The sequence below is a fragment of the Enoplosus armatus genome, chromosome 5 (assembly GCF_043641665.1).
Source record: "Enoplosus armatus isolate fEnoArm2 chromosome 5, fEnoArm2.hap1, whole genome shotgun sequence".
Classification (NCBI taxonomy): domain Eukaryota; kingdom Metazoa; phylum Chordata; class Actinopteri; order Centrarchiformes; family Enoplosidae; genus Enoplosus; species Enoplosus armatus.
The window spans coordinates 4,924,454-4,947,617 of NC_092184.1; the positions used below are offsets into that span (position 1 = coordinate 4,924,454).

A 23,164-nucleotide genomic window follows, 5' to 3' on the forward strand; every position below is an offset into this window, starting at 1 on the left:
TGTACTGTACACATTATGAAACATACATGTATTTAAGCAAATGCCAAAAATCTGACATATTTAATCCAATAAGGTTCATGATAGTTAAAGTGAAAGAGAGTGCGTTTTCTTACAGCTTATGTCAGAGCTTGTCCTCTCTGCCCGGTTGTGTTTGTTGATAGACTGGATCCTCTTTAAAGATCCAGGCACCGCCACCTTAGATCAACAAGAAAACATATGATTAAAACTATCAGAGTCTTTAATCCCAGGTAGGAGAGGGGAGACATCCTGACCACCAGGTGTTACAAGTTTAATTTCAATTAAATTAAACCAAAGCTTTACACCAAAAGCTTCGAGAAAAAATTGAAATAATACAATTTAAATGATCTATAATGAAGAGAGAGACAACATGTAAGTTTCATCAAATAAAGTGTTAATAGGAATCGGGTTAAAACCTCCATCTCATCGTCCTCTGTCACCAGGCAGGTCTTCAGCTTCTCAGGGTGTCGATACTTCTCCAGCAGGTCCAGGGTCAGCTCCTGATTCAGGCACTGCTGCGTCAAAAACATGTGCTGCAGAGAGGGGACCAGATGGAGGGGAGACACGGGAAGCAAAGGAAGAGACAATCAGTACAGATTAACAGACACAGTGAGTAGATGATGAAGACCGGAAGCACACAGGAGGCCAAGACTGAGGAAAGACTCTAACCTGACTGAGACTGGATGACAGTCAGACTGAGCTGTGGTCAACTTTCTTAAACCTGAAATAACTGACTTATTGGCCACTTGGAGGCAGCAGAAACACATTAAGAACACAATAAAAAACACAAAACATATTGCATCATCTCCTTCATATGTTCATATGTTGATTTTACACATCCAGCAGATGCTAATCGTTCACCTGGAGTCCTGTTTCTGACCACTTGATGGATTTAAGTATTCATCCAGTTTGTCTTTTTGTCCTCCACCATCTCCTGAGGGAAATATCTGGCTCTTTAGCTGCTAAATGCTCCACTGTGTTCACCAGCGAGTCTCTAACTGTGTCTATCTGCCGTTTGCTGTTAAGGAGGTAGTGTACGGTGAGGTCGTTCTGCCTGCTGCAGCCGAAAACAACGCTGTGAGAGAAGGCCAGAACAGTGAAGCTGTGGGCCGGACAGATAAACAATGACTTGAAACTTGTTATAAAGCTCTGTGAAGCCGAGAGGAGTTTTGCCATTTGATAAATTGCTATCGTAAAAATATCTGTAGAGGCGTAATATCTCTCTCAAACTGTCCCTCGTGACAGGTCAAGCACATGAACCCTGAGCTGGAGTATCTGTGAGCGGTACTGACTGCGAGCATCTTGGAGGCGCTGGGTCTCTTCTTCGGGTTCCTCACCAACATGGCTTTCACAAAGTTATAAAACATGGAGGACCTGCAGACAGGTAACATTAGTAAGAAAAGAGCAAAAATAATCTACATGCAGTTGTTGATAAATACATACAGTCTGAACACATATGATGGATGATTGTATTTCGATCGTTTTTATCTGCTTATATTAACACTCCAGTAGGAATTACTTCAGCATCAATACAACTAGTTTACATCACAGTTGGAGGTTTCTTTATCCGACCTGCAGGGCTGTTTTTTCTTCTCTCTTTTTCAGATTTAAATATTTCATGTGTGTAAACATGCACTAAGAAAACACCTGTTCCAGGCTGGAAAGATAAATGCAACATCAGAAAGTAGCACTTGTTCATAACAGCTTGATTGATATTGTGGGAACCGTTTGCTGCCATGATTAAATGATTCAATATGATGGATAATAGTGTTGCAGGTTTTTATTTACCATTTAGACTTGTCCTTCAGTTTAGGAGGCTGGTAGCCACTCTTGGACATGAGAAACAGGACACTGCAGGAAAAAAACACAGGAGACCACAATTCAAAATATGATGATGAACATCATTACTGCCTTTTATTAACGGGTTTCATCAGACCTGAAAACTGTTCACAGCGAGGTCCGTATTGATTACCTTCTTGGCTCATTGTAGATGATTCTTTACTCATATATGTGTGTTTGTGTGCGTGTGTGTGTGTGTGTGTGTGTACAGAGCTGTACACATACTCAGGGATGTGAGGTCGTGTCTGTCAGTGTGTATTTACCGCAGTGGGTGGACGTCAAACATTGGCGGCTGTAGCTCTGCCAGCTCTATGGCTGTGATGCCCACAGACCAGATGTCACACAGTTCATTGTAGCCACCTTTAATCTCCACTGCTGCCACCTCTGGTGCCATCCTGAGGACAGGAGGGGAACAGCAACAACTGATTTTAACATCACAGATCCTGAGCAGTACCAAGCAGAGCAGCTCTATAGTTGTTCTACAACTTTTTGTCAGAGGCAGAGCTGCTCCAGAGAGAAACAATCTCATTGGTCGGGTTGAAAAAAATCACAGTTTCTCTGGTTTCACATCAAACTATTGCCCAGTGAAAACAGCAAGAGCTGAAAGAAGATTTGTGTTGCGGACTACAGAAACTATTCTAAATCCTCCGGGTTGGTTTCAGCTATAAAACTAACTACCATCATGCTGAATATGTTGAATATCATACATAGCACTCTGCTGCTTGACAAGTCATGCCATCATTCAGTAAACAGTATATATAATGTTGCATCATGTATTATTATTTAGTTCATGAGTTTACTCTCCCCACCGCCACCTGCAGCCTAAATGTTCAGGGTTGACCTTACCAATATGGCGTCCCAATAAAGGACATCCGCCGGGCCAGAGTGGCTGTGATCTGAGCTGAGATCCCAAAGTCAGCTACACGTCAGAAGAAACAAAAAATATAAATAATAACCACAATAAAAAATACACTTTCCATAACTAACAAGGACATAGCTTTCTTATGTTGCTGATGACAGGTTTCTTGAGACTTGAGTGACTCTTTTTTAAAACTCAAGGCCTTAAATACAAATTAAATGTGCACTTCACATTTCTACTATTTATTTCAGAGTTTCTGAAATGCTATAAAACATTTTAAATGGTTGTGTTTTCAGTGTATGAGGGAATATCCAAAGAGATCTTTCAGTGTTCTCAAGAATAACTGGATTCAAATGTCAGCCAACATGGTGTATTCATGGGAAACTCATATCAAAAGGAAAATGACAATGAATGGATTGATGTTTTGCAGCTGAATATTAAGTGTTGGATTCAGACCACCACCAAAATAAATTCTCAGCTCTTCCCATTCAGTCCTTAAATAACGGACGAACGAGGCAGCAGAGATGTTTTAATTGAGCCATCACTCTGAGTGACTCATCTTAACCTCACCGGTTCAGCGCAGAGCAGACAGTGCAAACATCCACTTACCCAGCTTGACCTCTCCCTGATCGTTGAGGAGGATGTTGGCACCCTGGAGGCAAAAGAGGGGGAGGGAAACATCAACACAGACACAACCACAGAAACGTCTCATCATACAGAGACTCTCCTTTACCCACTCAGTGACCTTTAGCTGAACCCACGCACGATGGAAATCTGTTAACTCTCTGCTCAAAAGTTAATTTGATGAGCTTTATTTAATCCTTTGTTGTTGTAGTGAGTTTAGTATCTTCTCTTAATCATCTGCAAGCTTCAATTAATATCATGTCTTTAATCCTGGATTTCAATCAAAAAATATTTCATCATAAAGTTATAAAATGAAACAGCTTTGAATTTCTTCAGATTTTCTTCATGAAAATGAAAAGATACTTGACAGCAGAACTAAATACTGTCTAGCAGCTGGTTCAGTGAAGAATATACAGATTATAATACTGTTATATTTTAAGAACACACACAAGTGGAAGCCTAATCTGCAGCACGGTGTTATTCCTGTTTACATCTCTCTGTGCTGCTGCAGTGACCCAGTTCTTCCAACAGTTTCATCTCATGTGCAAATAAATGCAAGATACGAGTAAACAAAAATGTAGAACAAAAGTGCCGCGTCACTGTTACATGTTCACCTTGATGTCTCTGTGGATCTTCTTCTGTGCATGCAGGTAGTCCAGGCCCTGGTCACACACACACACACACACACACTGAATATCATACAACTGACAGCTGAGTTTGTCAACAAAATCAAAACTTTCACTTCACTATTTATTTCACCTACTAAACCCACTTCAACCATGAAGAGAAACCAGAGAAGAGGTGGGTTCCTTGAACATCACCATCAACAGTAGAGAGTTTCGGGTTAGTAAAAGTAAAACCTCAGTTAATAATTCGTAAGTGATCAGTGTGACTTTACCTGTAGCATCTCCCTGCAGATGTAGGCGATCTGTGTCTCCGACAGAGGACCAGTCACTGTGCAACACAATTCCACTTAATTACTAATTAATTCAATGGAGAAGCAGCATTCACAGCCTATACAGTAAAGTGCATGACTGGAAAAAGGCAAATCAAGCGATCGAGGTTCGTTAAAACAGTAACATGGTGGTGTCATGTGTACTGAGTGTTTGACAGGATGTTGTTTGAACTGGTGTAGCTGCCACAAATCCAGACTCCAGACTTGTTTGCACAAAACATTTAAAAAGGAGGATTACAGGACAACAGCAGGTTTTTACAACCTGGGTGAAGAGGTCCAGTTGAACCAAATGATCTGAACTGCTGTCTGAAAACAAACATGATGGCACCTGTACAGTCTGTAAGTGTCCTCTGCACTGTTGATTCTCTTTGGATCCCTTGTAAAACTGTGTGTACCAGAGTCGCAGTGTCCCCTGTCTCTACAGTGACTAAAATGTTTGATGCTAACTGCTAACATTTAAGACAGAGGATATATTAGAAGACACCAAATACTGTTACTAACAGTGAAACCATGTAGGCCTTTTGGTTATAGGTTTAGAATGAGGCTTTGTGGTCCTCGGTGCTGAGATGTCTCCTGACCAGCTGGCAGGTGTAAGAGGGTTTTTTTGAAAGCCTTAAATCTCAGCATAATGCTAAATAATCACTGGCTCACTGGTTTTGATCAACAATGCAGATGTATTATGGTCAATTTCTCAGGTTGTATAACTTATATGTAATTCCCCCTTCATTGAGTGCTAGTAAGGCACGGCTCTGAGCCTTCCAGGATGCTGGCTTTGTGATACATTTCATATCTTCTCAGTTACATGTTGTTTTGGTTTTGATTCTTTTTACCGAGTTGTTTTTCTTTTGCAGTTGAGGGTGTTCTACATGTTTTGGATTTGTTTTGTAGATCAAAAAACGAAACGAATGGAAAGTTTGGCATCAGATGAATAAAAGCTATGAACTCGTGAAGGCAGTTTCCTCATGGTAGGTTCTTCAAATATTAGCCACACACACACACACACACACACACACACACACACACATACACTGACTCACCATGGTAGACATCCTGGAGGGAGCCTCCTCCACAGAACTCCATACAGATCCACAGTTTATTGGCTCTGCAGACAGAAGAGGAAATCTCTGAGTTAACTACTGTATCTAAGAGAGAGAGAGAGAGAGAGAGAGAGAGAGACAGAGAGAGAGAGAGAGAGTAAGAGACAGAGAGAGAGAGAGAGAGAGAGAGAGAGAGAGAGAGAGAGAGAGGAAACACAGCTTACCGTATGTAGCTGCCATAATATGCCACTATGTTGGGATGTTTGCAGCTCTTTACTATGACGATTTCCTGCTGGATGATAGAAAAATCATCCTCTGTGGAGCCAGACAGAGAGAGAGGATACATTTATTATTATCATCACATTACATATGAACACAGGTGTAGTCAGCTAACATGATGAAATGCTTTTAGCTGTTTATTTGGGAGGTTTGGACAAAGGTGTCTGCTAAATGAATGTAATGTAATGTATACAGGTAGAGCACCAGCTGCCATGTAAGTTCTGTTTATAATAACTACTGACCAGTTAGGAGCTGATTTCATCCATTTTCATTCCATAATTTTTCCACCCCTTAAAGGCAAGAAACATTCCAATTGTCTCCCAAAGTAAAATAAATTCAGATTGAGAAATCATTAATTAAACTTTAAAAGCTGCACTTGGCAACTTTGGACCTTTGGTGGCTCCAAATAGCAGGAAGATGTAAATCTTCTCAAATGTCATCCCAATCCATCATCAAACTGAAACCTTCCTCTTACCCTGGGCTCTCCATATTAAAGGGAAGGGTATTAATAAACAGATAAATTGTGGGATGTCCTCCACCATTACATCTGTCACCATAAATACTGCTTTATGATGTGCTCCGTCTCCCTGCAAATGCATATAAACATTCCTGAAACAAGGAGCACATTCTATAGGATAGACGCTGAGCTCTTTTTTAAACTGATGTGTGCATATCTGAGTACAAAAAAAGGTTTAATTGTACATGTATAATCTCCCTTTTCTTATTTGAGATACTCTCCATTAAAGTATCCAAACAAAGGTGGAGTGGATAGTGTGATGGCATAGTGGCGGGAACGAGGCCAAGCCTAAATGTCACACTCTTGTATGTCTGTAATGCTTCATCCTCTTAACATCAAGTTATTTTTCCCTAAAGTAACTTTATTGTTCTTCAAAAGTGCTGGCTGAATAACACATCCACTAGAATTTGAAATAAAGTTCTGCCCTGAACTGAGGGGGGCATGAAGGGCCAGAATAAGATGAATTAGGACTTGTTTGATCTGTGAATCATGCAAAGTTACTCTAGTGGTGTCCCAGATTAAAGATATAGAGCTTGAAATGAGCATAATAGCTCCCATTTAAAATAGATGAACAGAATAAAATAAGGAGGTCAGATACACAAACAGTGGTTGGCTGTTGGTGGAGTGGTTTATAGCTTTGATGATGTGTCAGTATGTGTGTGCCTGGCTCTGCCTTTTAGCTGCAGTGTAATGTTTTGTTAAAAGTTCCCATAATGGAATCATAATGAGTAAGGGAGCTAGTAATTGTATTGCATTAAAACAAGTCTGAAGACTTGGTGGGACTGCAGGCTCGAAACCTGCTCATCACCTTTGTCCAGAGGCACAGGCACAAAATCTAAAGGCCTGTTTTTCAATGCCCTCCCCAGCCTCAGGCCCTGCCTTTGTCTTATCGTTTTATGGTTTATGGTTTTTTGGTCACTGCACTGTTTGTTATTTATCTCATCTTATTCTTTTATCTTTTACCGTTATATTTTTACATGCTTGTTGTCTGTCAGATTATATGTCATATGTTAAAAAAACAAAATGTAACACCATCAGACCACGACAAATTCCTTGTCATGTAGGTTACTTGGCAATAAATAGTTTCTGATTCTGATTCTGATTCTGATGTCTCTTACATTGCAGAAATGTCATAACACGTGACTAAAAGATTCAGATGAGTTCTGTTATTTCCCGGAAACAAAAGCCCATGACAGGATGAACACCCAGATAAAAGTCTCACCTGGTTCCATCTTGATGACCTTGATGGCTGCCAGCTCTCCATTCTGCTTGTTACGTGCCTGAACACACAAAAACACATATACAGATTTGATTTGATTTCATGTATCATTTGTTACACTGTCAGTCATTTGATGACGGTACATTGTAAATGTGTGTCTGAGTTGTGTTTTGTTGTGTGCCTCCAGATCAGTGGAGTGCAACAAACAGTCCACCACACCACTCTGTGGCATTTAAGACACCAAAATACACACGGACACACATTTACAGAATGTATTCATGCACGCATGCACGCACACACACACACACACACACACACACACACACGGTGACCTTTAAAAGTGTGATACCAGAGTGGCCTCACTTCTCTTTGCTTATCCACACTATTTATAAAGAGAAACCAACTTCCTGTACACATAAATATTTTCTACATGAATTCAAGTTGATTTTCTGTTGCAGCAAGACGACCATGTAAGTAGCTGAGCAGAAGGTGGAAGAAAACAGGATCGCACCCAAACTGTCCTGCAATGCAATTAAATAAAGTAAAAAAAAACCCACACACAGAGTTCATCCAACCACTGAGGTCACAGTGAAGCACTATTGTGAACTCCACTCTGTTGTTGGCTGTCGTGCCGAGAGAAAGATAAATATGCTACTGTTGAAATGATATACTGAATAATAATATATTATGATTTAAAAGACCACAGAGATAATGGATCAAAGAAAGAGTCTAACAGTTTAATCTCCTTATTGACAGTAGGTTACAGCGAAACAAAAAAAGTGCTTGGCTTAATGATGCAGAATTATTGTTAGTTATTATGATCGAGGGGGCCTATAGAGACTTGAATTATAGGCTACAGTATGAGCAAAAGACACAACAGCACGATGAGAGATGAGGACAATAATAAACTTGTATACCATGAATAGTCTTACAGTCGCCCTAAATGATCTCACAACCGCCTGGAGGTGGTTCGTCTCTCAGATCTCAGAGATCCACTGGATTACAGTGTCAGGCAGGTTACATTGTGATCCACATTAATTGTGTCTGGCCGGATCATGAAGAGACAGGCGTTACTTCACTCACCTTTGAAATATGAACATTTCAATTTAATGTCCACATTAAAAATGTTTATTACTCTCAACCAGAGATTGCGTGATTTTGTGATAAACATGAGAAGAGCCATATTTATACAGAGTTAGCTTGAACAGTGAGAAGCACAATGGCTCCACAAAGAAAGACAATAGCACTAACTACAGAAACTCAAATTTCATCAACAGAGAATCAGATGTCTCAGTGCCCGCCCACACTGGGTGATTGACAGGTGGTCAGTAAGGAAACGCCACAGCACCGAGCAACAAATATGGAAACAAAACTAAACAAACAAACAGCGTTAAGCAGGTAGATGGGTGAAGAACGAACTCCTCTTTTCATTGCATACAAAGTCTCCAGCGTGAGGGAGAAGATGATTTCACACATTCACCAGACTGCAGTTTAGACATGACAGAACTGGAGGCTCACCCACTCCGCTTAAAGGAAATACCCATTCACATGCTGCCGCTGCTGAAACAGAATACAGTCATAAGTGTAGTCGGTCAGTGAGAGCAGGACAGGTAGTGTACAGTGACAACGGAAACTCCACAGCTTCAGGGAGGGATTTTCAAAAACATGACATAACGATATTTGTTTTGTCCAAAAGTGCAAAGAACCTTCAGCCGTAGTGACAGCAGAGTTGAAAACCCAACATCGTATTAAGTATTAAGACTACTGTCAATGGACAAACTGTAACGTATCTCGTCTGTCACACCCATATTTCCCTGTCATCACTTAACTTTTACAACAAAACAAGCTAGTCGACGTAAAAGTTTATGAAACAAGCGTGACACCATCAGTCAAAAGGGCGGAGACGTGTTAAGATGCTTATTAAATGACAAATGCAAAGGCCACCTCCGCTGTCAAAGCACTGCTGTCATTTTGTCAGAAAATTAAAAACCACCAGCAAATGATAAAGTATAATGGAAGATATTTTATATGTGGTCTGTGTTCTACTGTGTGCCTTTGGGTGGAAAGTCAGGGTGTTGTGGTCGTGATGGAGGATAAACAACTGGTTTACATTCATGAAGCACATATTTATTGCCAGCTGGCACTTTCATCATTCATGACCAACACCACAAAGGCTTCTATCTTTGATACTTCCTCTGCTCTCAATACACTGGAGGTGAAACGAATTTGGTTTGTTGTGCTCGCAGCTTTGACAAATCAAAGTTAAAAACTCAACAGCAATGTGTTTCTACAGAAACCGTGTTTATTCAGGTTCACACACTGACCTCACTGAGAACATGGGAACTACTTTCAGTGAGAACAGTGAGGTGTGTAGATGAACCAGAATAGTCAGGACAGGGGAGACCCTTTAACCTTGAACCTGACCAATGTTGCTTTACCTGCCCAAATTTAAAGCTGCATTAAGGCATTTTTGACCAGACTTTTAACTTTTAGCAAGTAGGTACTAACCATTCCAGCACTTTCTGATCAGCTGATGAACAGTCCAGTTTTCACTGGCCTAACTCTGGTCTCATCTCCAACAACACCTGAGAAAAACATCTGGCCTTTTAACTGCTAGATGCTGCATGTTCTTAACCAGTCACTTGTGTTCTTCATGGTTCTTTGCGTGTGCTTGGCTAGTCAGAGCTTGAAGCAGCTGTCTGCGTGAGTGACAGTCTACATACTGCATGAGCTGCCTCAAAACACAAATAAAAGCAGCTGAGAGGCTGTGTGCTCGTTTGCTCTGGGCTTAGTACATTGCAGAGTGATTTCATTTACTCACTTTGTGCTCACTTCACTTGCCTGAATTGGACCAAAAAAGGTGCCAGTACCCTATTTCAGCCGTTGCATGACATGATCATCGCATGTCTTGGATATATTTATATTTATACGCATATCTTGGTAATACATCCCACTTCAAATGTATTTTTTTATGCATTTCATTATATACGACATACATTTCCAGTTTGTACACAAATATAATATTGCATATATGCTAGAATAAAACCAATTGAAAATATGGTATCTGTTGGCCTACAGATTAAATTGAAAAATGAGAAGGAATACCAAAGGCAAGTCCATAATGTATGCGCAAGGCCGCATGATGCAGTCACATCAAATGTCACCTTGAAGTACAGTGTGTCAAATCCACATGAATTGAGTATAACTGAAAACTTACTTAAATTTCTTCCTTTATCTTCTGATAAATCAACATTTGCCTTTATGGTATATAGCCTTTGCAGTAATGGTATATACATAGCATGACAGAACAAAGAGGGACAAAAGGAAAAGCATGCATTGGCTCAGGCCTGAAAACATACAGGCCTTCAGTGCTTTGTTGTCATACTTTCTTTTGACATTCAAAAATGGATAAAAGCAGATGAATGCCATATAAGACCTGTATTACATCTATAGGAACCCTCGTCAACTGCTAAAGCTTCTTCCTGGTCCTCTGTTTTTTGTTTTCAATCCATTTTAAAACGGTTGGAAACATTTTTCTGCACTGTTTTCTCAGCGTTAAGCTAGCCATGTGTTTACACAGAGACGCAGTTACATCTCACTCCTCATGCCTAAACCTAACCGACCAAGGCAACAAACACTAGCCAATCAGAGGCAGAGTAGGGTTGCGTGAGTGTTTGCGTACCTAGACTGACCAGGAGGTGGAAGTACGCAACAAGAAGTATGGGTACTCATGTGGACAAAAATCAGAAGTGCCAGCACTCAGTACCGGTGAGTATCGGCCCATTTCAGGCACTGCTTGAAGATCAGTAGAGGGTGTTAGCTACACAGGACTCCAATAACAGCCTGATGTCTTCTGTGAAATGTTTAGTCACGTTTACTGTTAGAGAGCAGGTTACATGTTGGATGTTCTTACACAGCATTTCCAGTTAAGACTGAGGCATACAAGACTTTCATAGCAGCTAAATATCTTCTGTAGTCATACTGTGTCTGTTCTCACATGTGGAGCACAGTAGTGACACACAAAAGCATTTAGTGGCTGAAAGAGAATGAAAACAACAATGACAACGGAAAACTCCACTCTGTCTATGTGTCTGTGTGTTTGACATCACAGAGGTCAATGAGAGGAAAGACGCCCATCAAGTGATCAGTTAATCAAACACACACACACACAAACCCGAGTTGGACGTCACAGCGGAAGCCGTGGACCTTCCACAGCAACATTTCCATCTTGAAGTGTTTACTAGTTTCTTCTGATCACCAGCGAGGAGGGGTCTTTCCTGTCATTGACCTCTATGACGACACAAAGCACACATAAGATAATAAACCGTGTAACGATGCTTGTTGCTGAAGCCAGTGACACCAGCACAGTCCACCTCGGGAGAAACCAGAAAGCAGACGGTCACCGCTTCCTTGAACAACAAACGACTGAGATTTGACCTGTTGGTGCAAAAGGTCACAGGGAGAAAGTGGTGGATAGTTGTTGATAAAGGAATATATTTTACAAATTCTTCATTGTTGTCGCACTGATAGTTAGAGATGAGAGAATAGATCACTTTCATCTGTCTGATACAGAGGTACCTCCATGGCACGTTTGGCCTAGTTCAGCTCAAAGACCAGTTGAATGTGACTATTTAACGTGTAGAAATAAAAAAGTACACATTGTGGTTCAATGAGCAGTTAGCAGTTAGCTTTGAGCTATTTAAAAGTCCCCATAGTGACGTTGCTAAACGTTGTATTGCTAATCAAAAACTCAGCTGAGTCCTGGGTGTATTAGTGACCAGCTCGCTGACCAACCCTGTTGACAATCTGCCTGCTGAGCTAGGCAAGGCAAGTATAGCACATTTCACTCACAAAGGCAATTCATTCATTATTTGCATAATGCAAACAAATAGGAAACACAATAGACAACATTGAAACAAGGATAGAAACCATGATAAGGTCCAAAGAGGTAAAGGACGATCATGATGAAGTGCTAAGCGTTCATTCAAAAGAGAACCATATAGTTTTTAAGGTGGATTTAAAGGTAGTTGAAGTGGGAGAAAGTCATATATGGATGTTTGTTCCAGCTCCGTAGTACATAATGACTAAATGCTGCTTCTCTGTGCTCAGTTTGGACTTTGGGAACAGCTGGCAGACTGCGATGACCTGAGAAGTCGAGAGGGTTCATATTTATACGGTAGATGATGTATTTTGGTCCTTATCCACTGAAAGATTTCTAGACAAGCAGCAGTAGTTTAATTTGTATTCTATGAGCCACTGGATGTCAGTGCAGAGACCTGTGGCTCTGTGCGATGCGCTTTTCTTCGTCTTTGTTTGTTAGCAGCTGCGATCTGAATGAGCTGCAGCTTCCTGAGGGACACCTCAGAAAAGACCATCACAGTATTCTAACATAAGAAACGTTTCATGACTGGACATGAGTCCTCTGATTCTTGCGATGTGTTAAAGATGATATGAGGATTTAGCAAATAAGCAAAATCCCCAAAACATTGGATTATTCCTTCAAGACATTTGATCTCACAAAGTACTAAAGCACACTCTCTCACATTAACACACACACACACACACACACACACACACACACACAAATGTCAGTTATGGGCTGGTGGCTGCAATGTGCAATTTGTTTGATGTTCTCGGCATTATAAATAATCTCTCTTCCTCTTTTTTTGAGTTAATAATAATCAAGGCCATCCAACATTCAAGCACATTTCATTGTAAAACACAAATGTGCACACACACACATACACCATTTGAGCAGAAACTTGACACAGTTAACTCGACTCTGCAGTATGTCCGCTGCTCATTTATCTCACTTCTTCATTTTGCGTCTGAGGTTGCACACACACCAGGTGCAGCCCACAGCTTCTGTGAGGCTACAGGTCTGAAACTAGAGTTGCACCATGTTGAAAAGCAACACCAACTGCAGCTTAGTAGCACAAGCCACATCTGATAAGGAGAGTGCTGCTCCAAAGAACTGTTACACATATTTAATCCAGAGAAGATTTCTTCAACCATGTGAACGGCTGTGAAGGAAACATCAGACATTAATAGAATATATCATATTATATTTAACACCTGTAGATGGGATGGTGGAACAACTAGTGAGCAAAACAAATTTAAAAAGAGTAAGAAAAAAAAAAAAGGGTGCAACTGACAAAAAGATCCAAGATGTCAGAAAATGGCTTGACTGTGATCAAAACACAGAGGAAGTGACCTCCTAATGTAAAAACCAGCACACCAAATCATATCTGCTGAGTGTTGTGTTGATATTAAGTGAGAGTGGAGTGCAGTGCATAAGGGGAAGTCAGATTCATCTTCCGCTACACATTTGACATTTAATGGATTTTTTTTTTTATCTTAAAGAATATGTTGCAAGGACACATGGATTCTGTGAGAATGTGAATATGTTCGGTGACAGGTGAGACAATAAAACAACGTGACTTTCAGGTGGCTCCTGTTTGCCCAAACCCTTTGACTCTCATTGTATTATCCAAACCAATAAAAACATAAAGCAACTGGTGGAATAGGGACTGAAGAGCATGTGGAGGGCAATAAATACAATTATATGACAGTTAGTCCATTTACCCTCAGAAAGTACATTTTTAAACGATAAACGGAGGCTTTCGTGTTTGTTTCTGAAACTACATAAGGCAGTTTGTTTATCAGCTAAGACACATTCAGAGAAACACAAAGAACTCCTGATGAGCCATTAGAGAAATACTGTATCTTTGGAGAAGTCACTTTAGGGACTTTGACCCAGACTGAAATATCTCAATAACTATAGGATGGATTTCCATTCAATTTTGGGTTAGGGTTAGGGTTAGACATTTATGGTCCCGAGAATGAATCCTACTGACTTCCTCTAGCACCACAACAAGGCTGACATTTGTGGTTTTGAGTAAAATGTCTCAACAATTTGGTTCAGACAATCCTGTTCCCCTCAGAATAAATTGCAATAACTACAGCAATAATTCTGTTTGCACTATTTAAGGTTGCAAATGAAACAGTGTGCTGCAGCCCCCCTTTTTTTAAATACTTTTGGAAGTTCAGCTGCTGGAAGATGCGCTGAAAACACTGTTTCAACTGAACTCTGACAACGTGCACGTACATTAGCATACCAACACACCAAACGAAGATGGTGATCATGGTAAACAGTATACCTACCATGTGTGAGCATGTTGCTATGCTAGCGTCAGCAGTAGCTCAAAGCGCCGCTGTGTCTAATTACAGCTTCGCAGAGCTGCTGGAGTGGCTGCTACATGACAGTGAGAGGATCACACAGGTGTTACTTGTCATCAGTGATGTGTTGACGTACTGTCCAGTCACAAGTCGCACGGTTTTATTTCCATTTGTGTTCTTGATGATTTTATCATTTAGAGCATTCATTTATATTCACATGGCTTATTCTGGAAGAAGAAATGCTTCTCCTCTTTGTAAGTGCGCTCATATTGTTAATAGCTTGGCTGGATGTGATGAACCTGTTTATACTGAATTCGACTTGATTTGACACAGAAAACGTTAGTTTGATGTGTAGCTGTTGGTGACTGCACATCCTGCTGTGTGTTGTTGTCCAACACGTTAAACCAGCTACCATTTCCAGCACAATGGCGGACGGTTAAAGAAAGGAAGATTGAAGTGAGATGCCTCAACAGGCAGAAATGTTGTTCGGGTGCATGCCACCGTGCCTGCTCTGACTCTTGTTCCACACGTCAAATAAAAATGTAACCGTGAACTACTTGATATGTCCAATGGCATCTGTTTCTCTTTTCTCATGTACATTTTCTCGATTGCTTTTTTAATCCAAACCTTTTTGAAACTTGCGAAAGAGTTGTCTGAGCCTTCAACATCCATTGCGGCTCTAAATTTGCTACTCTGTGTTGCCGGTTGATGTGACACAGTAGTGATTCATGAATATTTCATTTGTGAACGTTTTGTCATTTGTTGGTCTGGACTCTAAATGTAGTAGCTCTTTTCTGGGAAAAGCAGAACTTGGCACAGTTTGCATTTTTCAGAAATAAACCTGAGTAGTTATCATGAGCAGTGATGGCCACCAGAATCCACCGACACACAGAGGAAAACAAGAATGCAACCAGTTGTACTACACAGTGTGACTCATCCAGTGCAGTCGCCACATCCTTCTCCGACAGTCTTGATGTTGGTGTTCACTCCTCCTACTGATCCTTCTGAGGGAGGCGTTTGCTTTTGTACGTTTATTTTGATTCCTCTGACCCTCCCTCCTGCTACAACTACAAAGACTAAAAACTGCCTCCTGCTGCACCATTATAAACAGACATTTTGGTATAAATTAGGTAATCTCTATCGTGGCTATCACACACACACACACACCCACACCCACACAAATATATGGCCCACTTTCTCACCGCTACTGATAGTGCAAAAGTGCTGCATTAGCAAGGCTGACCTCCGCTGTAGTGTGAGTGTAGCAACGCGGAGCCAAAAGCATGTACTTGAGTGCACGTACATGTGCATGTGTGGGTTTGATCATATTTGTGTGTGTGTGTGTGTGTGTGTGTGTGTGTCCATATGTGAAGGAAGGACAACTATGCAAATCTCTCTCTGTGTCTGTAAAACAGAACAGCCGGTTCTGGTGACCTGTTTAGAGGAAGTGTGCCCACTCTACAGCTAACCTGCTTTGCATCAGTTACATTTACCGTTCACTGTATTTCATTGCAGAACAGTTTGAGCACAGGAGAGATAAGCATATTAGATGACTCTGTAAAGCCTCATATTCCCAAAAAGTTGTCCAAAAGTCCAGCGGTGTGCTGCAAACTGCCACTGAAGCCCAAAGCTAGTATAACACTTTTCATGCTTATTTTTTTTTAAGTCAAGCTCAGTCCATGTTGAATTGTTGAGGCCACACATGGTGAGATCAACGGACGGACAGCGGAGGAGAAAAATATTGACCTACAGCTGCTGGTTTCTTCCAGAGAAGAGTCTTACTTGCTGTATGTCTCTGATGTTATACATTTAATCAAATATTATAAATCTATACCAGATAGTTATTGAAATCCCAGCAGATTTATATACCTGCAGGTTAATCCCAGCAGATTTATATACCTGCAGGTTAATCCCAGCAGATTTCAAGCACTGAAGCAAAATAACTGTCTAGAGAATAAATCAATTTTCATTACCATATTATCATTGATAAATACCAACCAGACACCTGAGCCACCTGTTATCCAGTGAGACTAAAAGCCGTGTGCCGATAACAGCCGTGTCTTAGCGTGATTTACAACTGTTCTCAGCCGCTGTTAGTAAAGAAGTAAAGACCTCCAATATGGTGGACAGAGGCTGCGTTAAATCCCTGTTGGTTAGTTTAACACAGTACAACACAGAATACAATGATTAAATGTATGTATTATGACGTGTTGATGTTATTTATGTTTCTCCTACTACATCCACTCCTAAAGCATGGTTAAGATATTCATGTTTCTGTCGCTTGGTTACGGTTGAGGAAAGGTGAAAAGGTGTGAGATGAGAAGTGAGTCCGTCCATCCACCCTGACCTCGACAGTGTGTCACAGTCAACTGCTTGTGTTGGCGCTACATGTTGCCAGTGAAGTTAGAGACGAACACACTTCTCAGCAGCAGGTGCAGGGAGACGATGGCTCTCTTGGTTAACTGAAAGCGTCAAATAAACACGTCACTTGATGAAAACAGTGCTGGCAGGTCGGTTCTATCCTGCACCACTAATGCCCAGATTTCGATTCCCATAAGTGAGTCTTAACATTAGATGTTTTGTTTTTTGTGACTTTACTTCTGTTGTGTGAACGCATCTCTGCTGGTCAGCAGAGGAAAGCAGAGTCTAATCATCCACCTTCAATAAAACAGCCAGTAGAAAGGAGGGAAACTGATGATTACTTCACTTTTCCACACATCATGTTTCAGGCGCGACTGACTCTGAGGAAAGTACCAGAGAATCCTGAGAATACTGTTCACCTACACATTCAGTTTACTGTCCTTAATTAACATAAAGGCAAATGTAGAAGAGCGATACAATTCATTTTTTACATCTGACCCTCCACACTTTAACTGATAATACACCAGATTAGATTTGTGTGTGTGGAGACTTCTCTACAGTTTCTCAGCCACGTGGAGTTGTTTGATAAACTGGCAAAACATTAAATATGTTTAAAACATATCATCAATCGGAATATAATCCAAATGCAGCTCCCTTTATGCTCTTGAATATAGACCCCAAAAGTGTACCGTAAACAAATTCCCATGACGACGGGTCATGGGCCAGAAAAGGCTGAGAAGCCCTGTTATAATCAACACCTTGCTGACGGTATGACATAAGCTGAATTTCTGTTCAACACGTTTTTCTGTGCAGCGGGTGCTGCGACGCATTTGTAAAATACGGGTTTAGCTGTTGTTTTTTTTGGCAGTGCAGTTAGGGGAGGCACCGCTATTTTCTTTTTTGCAGACAATCTACATACTGAGTGTGGAGTAACGAGACAAAAGAAACTACAAAAGAAGTGTATTGTAGAAATCTACCCGAGAATGTGATTTAAATCTGAAACATCAGATTTCCGGTGATACACAGGTTTATAAAAGCTTATTTGGGATCAGCTCTTTGAGAGCCCACCAGTCTGCCCTTTGATACGTTGTTCTTGAATTGATCTTCTGCTGCAAACTGTGAAAACGAAAATGAACACTGTTGTCAGTGAGGTCTGTGAACAGAGAAAATGTATCTGGAAAGTTAAGTTGTATTGGAGTTTCAAATATTTTTTGTACTCTTCGAACACTAAAAACAAAATTCCATTCACTTCCGTCGTGGCGGCGTGGCGGCAGAAGTTTCTGAGGTGGATACCTCAAAACCTCAGCAGATAAAACCAAAATGATTAGAGGTGCAGATAACGCTAATAGTAATGACAATATGTTCCTTTGTAATTCGGGTGAACTGACCATTTAATCTGCAGTATCATCTAACTATGGACAGACAGAGGCCCCAGTCTACCTTCAATACAGAGCACTATACACAGATGAGAATGGGTCCTGTCATGTGAAAGTGTGTGGGTCATATATAATATTAACTTTTTTAACATTTTAACACTTCATCAGCAATGAGGAACTCATTACATCATGAAACCAGTATTAAATCAAATATTTCTGTTGAATCAATCGATCAAGGTTTTGCTGTATTAAGAATCAGAGAAGTGATCATATCGTTGTGTAACTAAACATCAGGCCACAGTGTAACTGACTGATGCCTGTGTGATATATGATGTGTTGTTTCAACCTCAGACCTCACTGACTGTTATGAAGCCAGTTCTCATCCAGACACAGCAGCTCAAAGTCTATTACAATTGAAGATCTATTTTTCAAGAGAGACTTTGACAAACAAAAATGTGATGAACATAAAAGAGGAAACATTAACTAGAATACAACTAGAGTCACATACAGAGGGCCGGGAGGAGGAATCAAAGGGTCCAGTCCCAATCAGGGTCAAGCTAGATCCCATCTGAACAACTGACGATAAGATATCAACACTTGAAGAGGAGAGAAGTAGTTTCAGGTGGAGTAAAATTCTCAAAAAAGCTATCAGCTATTGACGCGAACACTTGTAAAACCACTTCCTCCAGCAGGGCTCACTCAAGTTGTGATTGAAATCAACCAACGAAACTAAAATCAATCACATTTCCTACATTTTTTCCCAGTGAGCACAGCACCATATGTTCAGAATGAATGTCTAACGGTACAGTGTTTATCACACTGAGGGGACGCAGATAACAGCAACTTGTAAAGTCGGCAGAAGAAGAAATCACTGTCATACTATTGAATTTACTTTAAATTAATTTAGTATTTAAATTAGTATTTGATTTTTAAAAGAAAACACAGTCTCTTCTCTGGAACTGTTTCAAGAAGCCCCTTTCTTTCAAACTGAAATCACTTTCTGATATAAAGTGAAACTGATCAGAGATCAGCAGCAGTACAACAGCAGACTGAGTCTAAAAGGCTCTGACCTTGTAAACTTCTCCGTAGGTTCCTCCTCCGACTCTCAACAGGATCTCAAAATCATCCTGAGGGTTCCTGGTGGAGATATCCAGAGCTGTCCGGTGTTGGAAATCCATTTTGGTGTTTATGTTCTTATTATTCGTCCTCAGACATGTCACACACACACTCTCTCTCACACACACACACACTCAGTGGCATCTACATCCACAGGCAGCAAAGCTGATGAAGCGTCAGAAGAAGTGAGCGGCTGAGAAACAACACTCTGCGTCTCTTTGTGTCTCTGACACACACACACACCTTCCTGTTTCTGTTTCTGCTATCGATCCTCCCTACTTCTGTCCCTCCCTCCCTCCCTCCCTCCCTCCCTCACTCCCTCACACCCTCACACCTTCCTCTCTTCACTTTTTTTCAGCTCATTTGCATAATCCAATTCTGTTTCCTGTTGGGTGTGTGTGCATGTGAGACAGGCAGAGAGAGGTTACAGCGCTTTCTTTTATGTCAGTCTGTTACAGATCTGTGTGTGTGTGTGTGTGTGTGTGTTCTTGTGTTTCTGTGCTTTTTAAAAACTATTTAAAGATCTTAGAGAAAAGTGCCGGTTTGTCACTTTTTAAAGAGCAAAAAGGGGGGTTAAATTAAGATTAGGATTAAAGGTTAAAAACCTCACGACAGCAATACAAAGATCTGTGTGTGTGTGTGTGTGTGTGTGTGTGTGTGTATGTGTGTGTGTGCGCGTACACATGAGCACATGCTTTGGGAACGTATGGTTGTCTACATATGTGTGACTTGTAGCTGATTAATGGCAGTTGTGCTGTTTGGGGGTTTCAGTGTAAGTTTCAGTATCAACTTCATGCTTGCTGAAATGTGTGTGTTTGTGTGCGTGTGTGGGTGTGTGTTGCAGCTCTGCACTCGTGCTTGGAACTCCCTGTCAGCTTCCTGTTCAGAAGCATTTCCCCGCAGATAAATAAGGGGCACCCATTATACACTGTTAAGTTAAAATCACTTCAATAGCTGTGGATCTGGTCAGAAATTGATTTCTTATTTCTTATTTATTGTATTTAAATCATTTTTGCTTACAGGCGTAAGACATGTGAAAGGCCTGAATGCATTCTTAGTTATCTCTAGCATCTTACATTTCATAATTATTTGTGTTGTCTCTGGCCAGATGTTCAAAGAAAAACCCTAACCCCTTAAACAGGTGTAATGTTAATCTTGTTCACCATCTTAGTTTAGCATATTAGCATGCTAACATATGTTAATTAGCTCTAAACACACGTACAGCTGAGGCTGATGGGAATTTATTTATTCCATCATAAACCAAAGTATTGGACACATTACCATGTTTACCTGATGATGGCGCTATAGAACAAAAGTGAGAGGATCACCAAAGTTATTACAATTCATCGTGAGGAGAACATGAATGTATGAACCAAATCTAATGGCAATCCATCCAATAGTCAAGACATCAACCATAAATGTGAACCTCACGGTGACGCTAGAGACAAAGTGGGATTCATCCCCTGAGGACCAAGTATATCCGTATTACATTTAATGGCAATCCATCAAACAATTGTTGAGATATTTTAGAGCAAAGTGGTGGACCGACCGACAGACTGACAGACGAACATGCTGTGAGTATGGCTAAAAATATGTTGAAGCAAAAAAACTTTGGTCATATCACATCAATTTTAGTTTCCCTTCATTGATTATATTTTCTCAATGGCTTCCTGTATTTTTTTCTTTGGTTGTTTTTTTTTTCTTTTACTTTTGCAGCAACTTGCTGCTGCAGGATGTTCGAAGTCTCATCTCATCTTATGACACAAAAACAGAGGCAAACGCTCGTATAGTACTCTACTCCATCAACCCACTGATCTAAAAACAGCCTCTTTGACACTATGAAGAGACAAAGGACAATAAAGCAGCTGAATGTGTTGTCATTAAAGGGTTACGTAAGAGAACAAATCAAAAGAAAGACAAAATCTCACAATGACACCTTCATTTTCACCTTTTGACCTTCATCACTCCCTCTTCCCTCTGCTCTGTCTGAAGGCCAACCCTAACCCTGCCAACAGTCTCATTTCTGCCTCATGGTTCACAAACACCCACATATGACAGACACACAACAGGCCAGTCAACCACAAATAACTGCCTGAACCTCCACTCAGCCATGGGAGCAGGATGGGCACAAACCATCTTCAAACTCCCTTAACAGCTGAATGGGTGAAGTATGAAGCAGTCGTGTGGAGTTTGCTTGTGTCCCACATCACTGACATGCAGCTCAGGTGAACGGGAATCTCCAGATTGTCTTTAGGTGTGAATGTGAGCAACTCAAACTGTGACAGATGGTGACTGAGCTTCCAGGAACAGTGCAGGCCTGTGAGGGGATGTTGTGGCCACGCGCTGTACTGCAGAGAGAGACGCCCAAAACACTCTTCCTCTTTACAGAGAGGGTGGCTGTAAATTGGAAATTATAAATATAAATATCATTTATGCGTGTGGGGAGCCAACAGGATGTCAGCTGGAAGATGAGGAGGTTTCTAACATACATGGTACTGAGCATGCTCTGCGACCCAAAAATGCAAAAGCCTAAAAAAAACATTTTCGCCCAGTGAGAAACTTTCATAAAAAATGTACAGGGCGCCATCTTGAAATGCTTTATCCATTTTTTCTTAATATATCCATGTACACTGGCTCCTGCCCCCAATGCATGCTGGGATAGCACCCATGTTATATTATGTCATGCCATCAATTATTTTCATTGTCAGTTTATCTGCCAATTATTTACTTGATTTACTGATTCATTTTTTGATTCCGAAAATGTCTGAAAATAGTGGAAAAACACCACAATCAAAATTTCCCCAAAGCTGGAGCTGACGTCTGCAAATAGCTTGTTTTGTCCAATCAACAGTCCAAAACCCAAAGATATTTAATTGAATATTATAATGGATGAAGAAAAGCAGCAAATATTCACCTCTGAGAAACCGGAACCAGTGAATTTCTTGTCACTTCTGCTTAAAAAAAATGGCTTGAATGATTCATCGTTTATCAAAATAGTTGCCGATTAATTTGTTGCCAATAAACCAACTGATTAATCATATTAACTGTTTCAGCTCTACACAGGATGCTTTGTTGCTCAATGTCATGTTACATCATGTTACGTTGAATTACGCTGTCCTACGTTTATAATCATAGTTTCAGTTGCACTCACTTAACTATTTTTATTGCGTCCACGGTCGGGATTTCAGGCAGCCGTCCTTCATGTGTATGGCTTTGTTTCACCCACCTGTGTCAGCAAGTAGCTTTCTTCTGAAGTGCTCTTGAGCAAGACACTGGACCCTCACAGGTTCCAGCAGGGTCCCTCTGTATCTGGTCCTGCCCTCTGACCCCCCTGGATGGAGGTAAGTGGAAAGAGAAGTTTGCTGTCATGACATTACTTTGACTGTGGGCAAAAGTCAGACCGCTCAAAGCACAAAATAAAAGGTGATAGATTTTATTTCTGTGGTTATACAGGCCAGTGCACAGAGGGGGAGGATCATTTTGAAAACTTACCAAGATCATCTGTTGTGGTTTGCGGTGTCTCACACATTGCCTCCATCATGATGGTCGCTTGATGTCCCAGCACTGATCCAGGCAGTCGAAAGTCTTCCCAGGTGTTATTAATGCACTGTGTAGGCTGTCAGTTCTTAAATCAATGACTTCTCCACCAGCTTGAGACTGTTGGCTTTAATAGCCTTCAAAAAGTGCACTGACATTAATAATAACTCCTCTGAAGGGAGATATTTCAGTTTATTTACAACATAACTAACCGAACTTAACTCAGTTGCTCAAAACTAATTTATCTA

The 23,164-nt window shown here is 40.7% G+C and overlaps 1 protein-coding gene across 1 annotated transcript in view; it reads right to left on the bottom strand.

Annotated features, from left to right (window-relative positions):
* The window catches only part of LOC139285830 (mitogen-activated protein kinase kinase kinase kinase 5-like), a 29,245-nt gene extending 9,767 nt beyond the window's left edge, over positions 1–19,478 (bottom strand). The window contains exons 1-13 of the mRNA XM_070906495.1: positions 19,334–19,478; positions 7,351–7,408; positions 5,557–5,647; positions 5,333–5,397; positions 4,239–4,294; positions 3,955–4,002; positions 3,326–3,368; positions 2,704–2,776; positions 2,121–2,252; positions 1,807–1,869; positions 1,311–1,392; positions 435–551; positions 114–195 (exon numbers count right to left, since the gene is read on the bottom strand). Coding sequence (XP_070762596.1) covers positions 114–195; positions 435–551; positions 1,311–1,392; positions 1,807–1,869; positions 2,121–2,252; positions 2,704–2,776; positions 3,326–3,368; positions 3,955–4,002; positions 4,239–4,294; positions 5,333–5,397; positions 5,557–5,647; positions 7,351–7,408; positions 19,334–19,441 — 1,018 coding nt within the window. The 5' untranslated portion in view covers positions 19,442–19,478. The remainder of the gene's footprint in view (positions 1–113; positions 196–434; positions 552–1,310; positions 1,393–1,806; positions 1,870–2,120; positions 2,253–2,703; positions 2,777–3,325; positions 3,369–3,954; positions 4,003–4,238; positions 4,295–5,332; positions 5,398–5,556; positions 5,648–7,350; positions 7,409–19,333) is intronic.
* Positions 19,479–23,164: the final 3,686 nt, after the last annotated feature.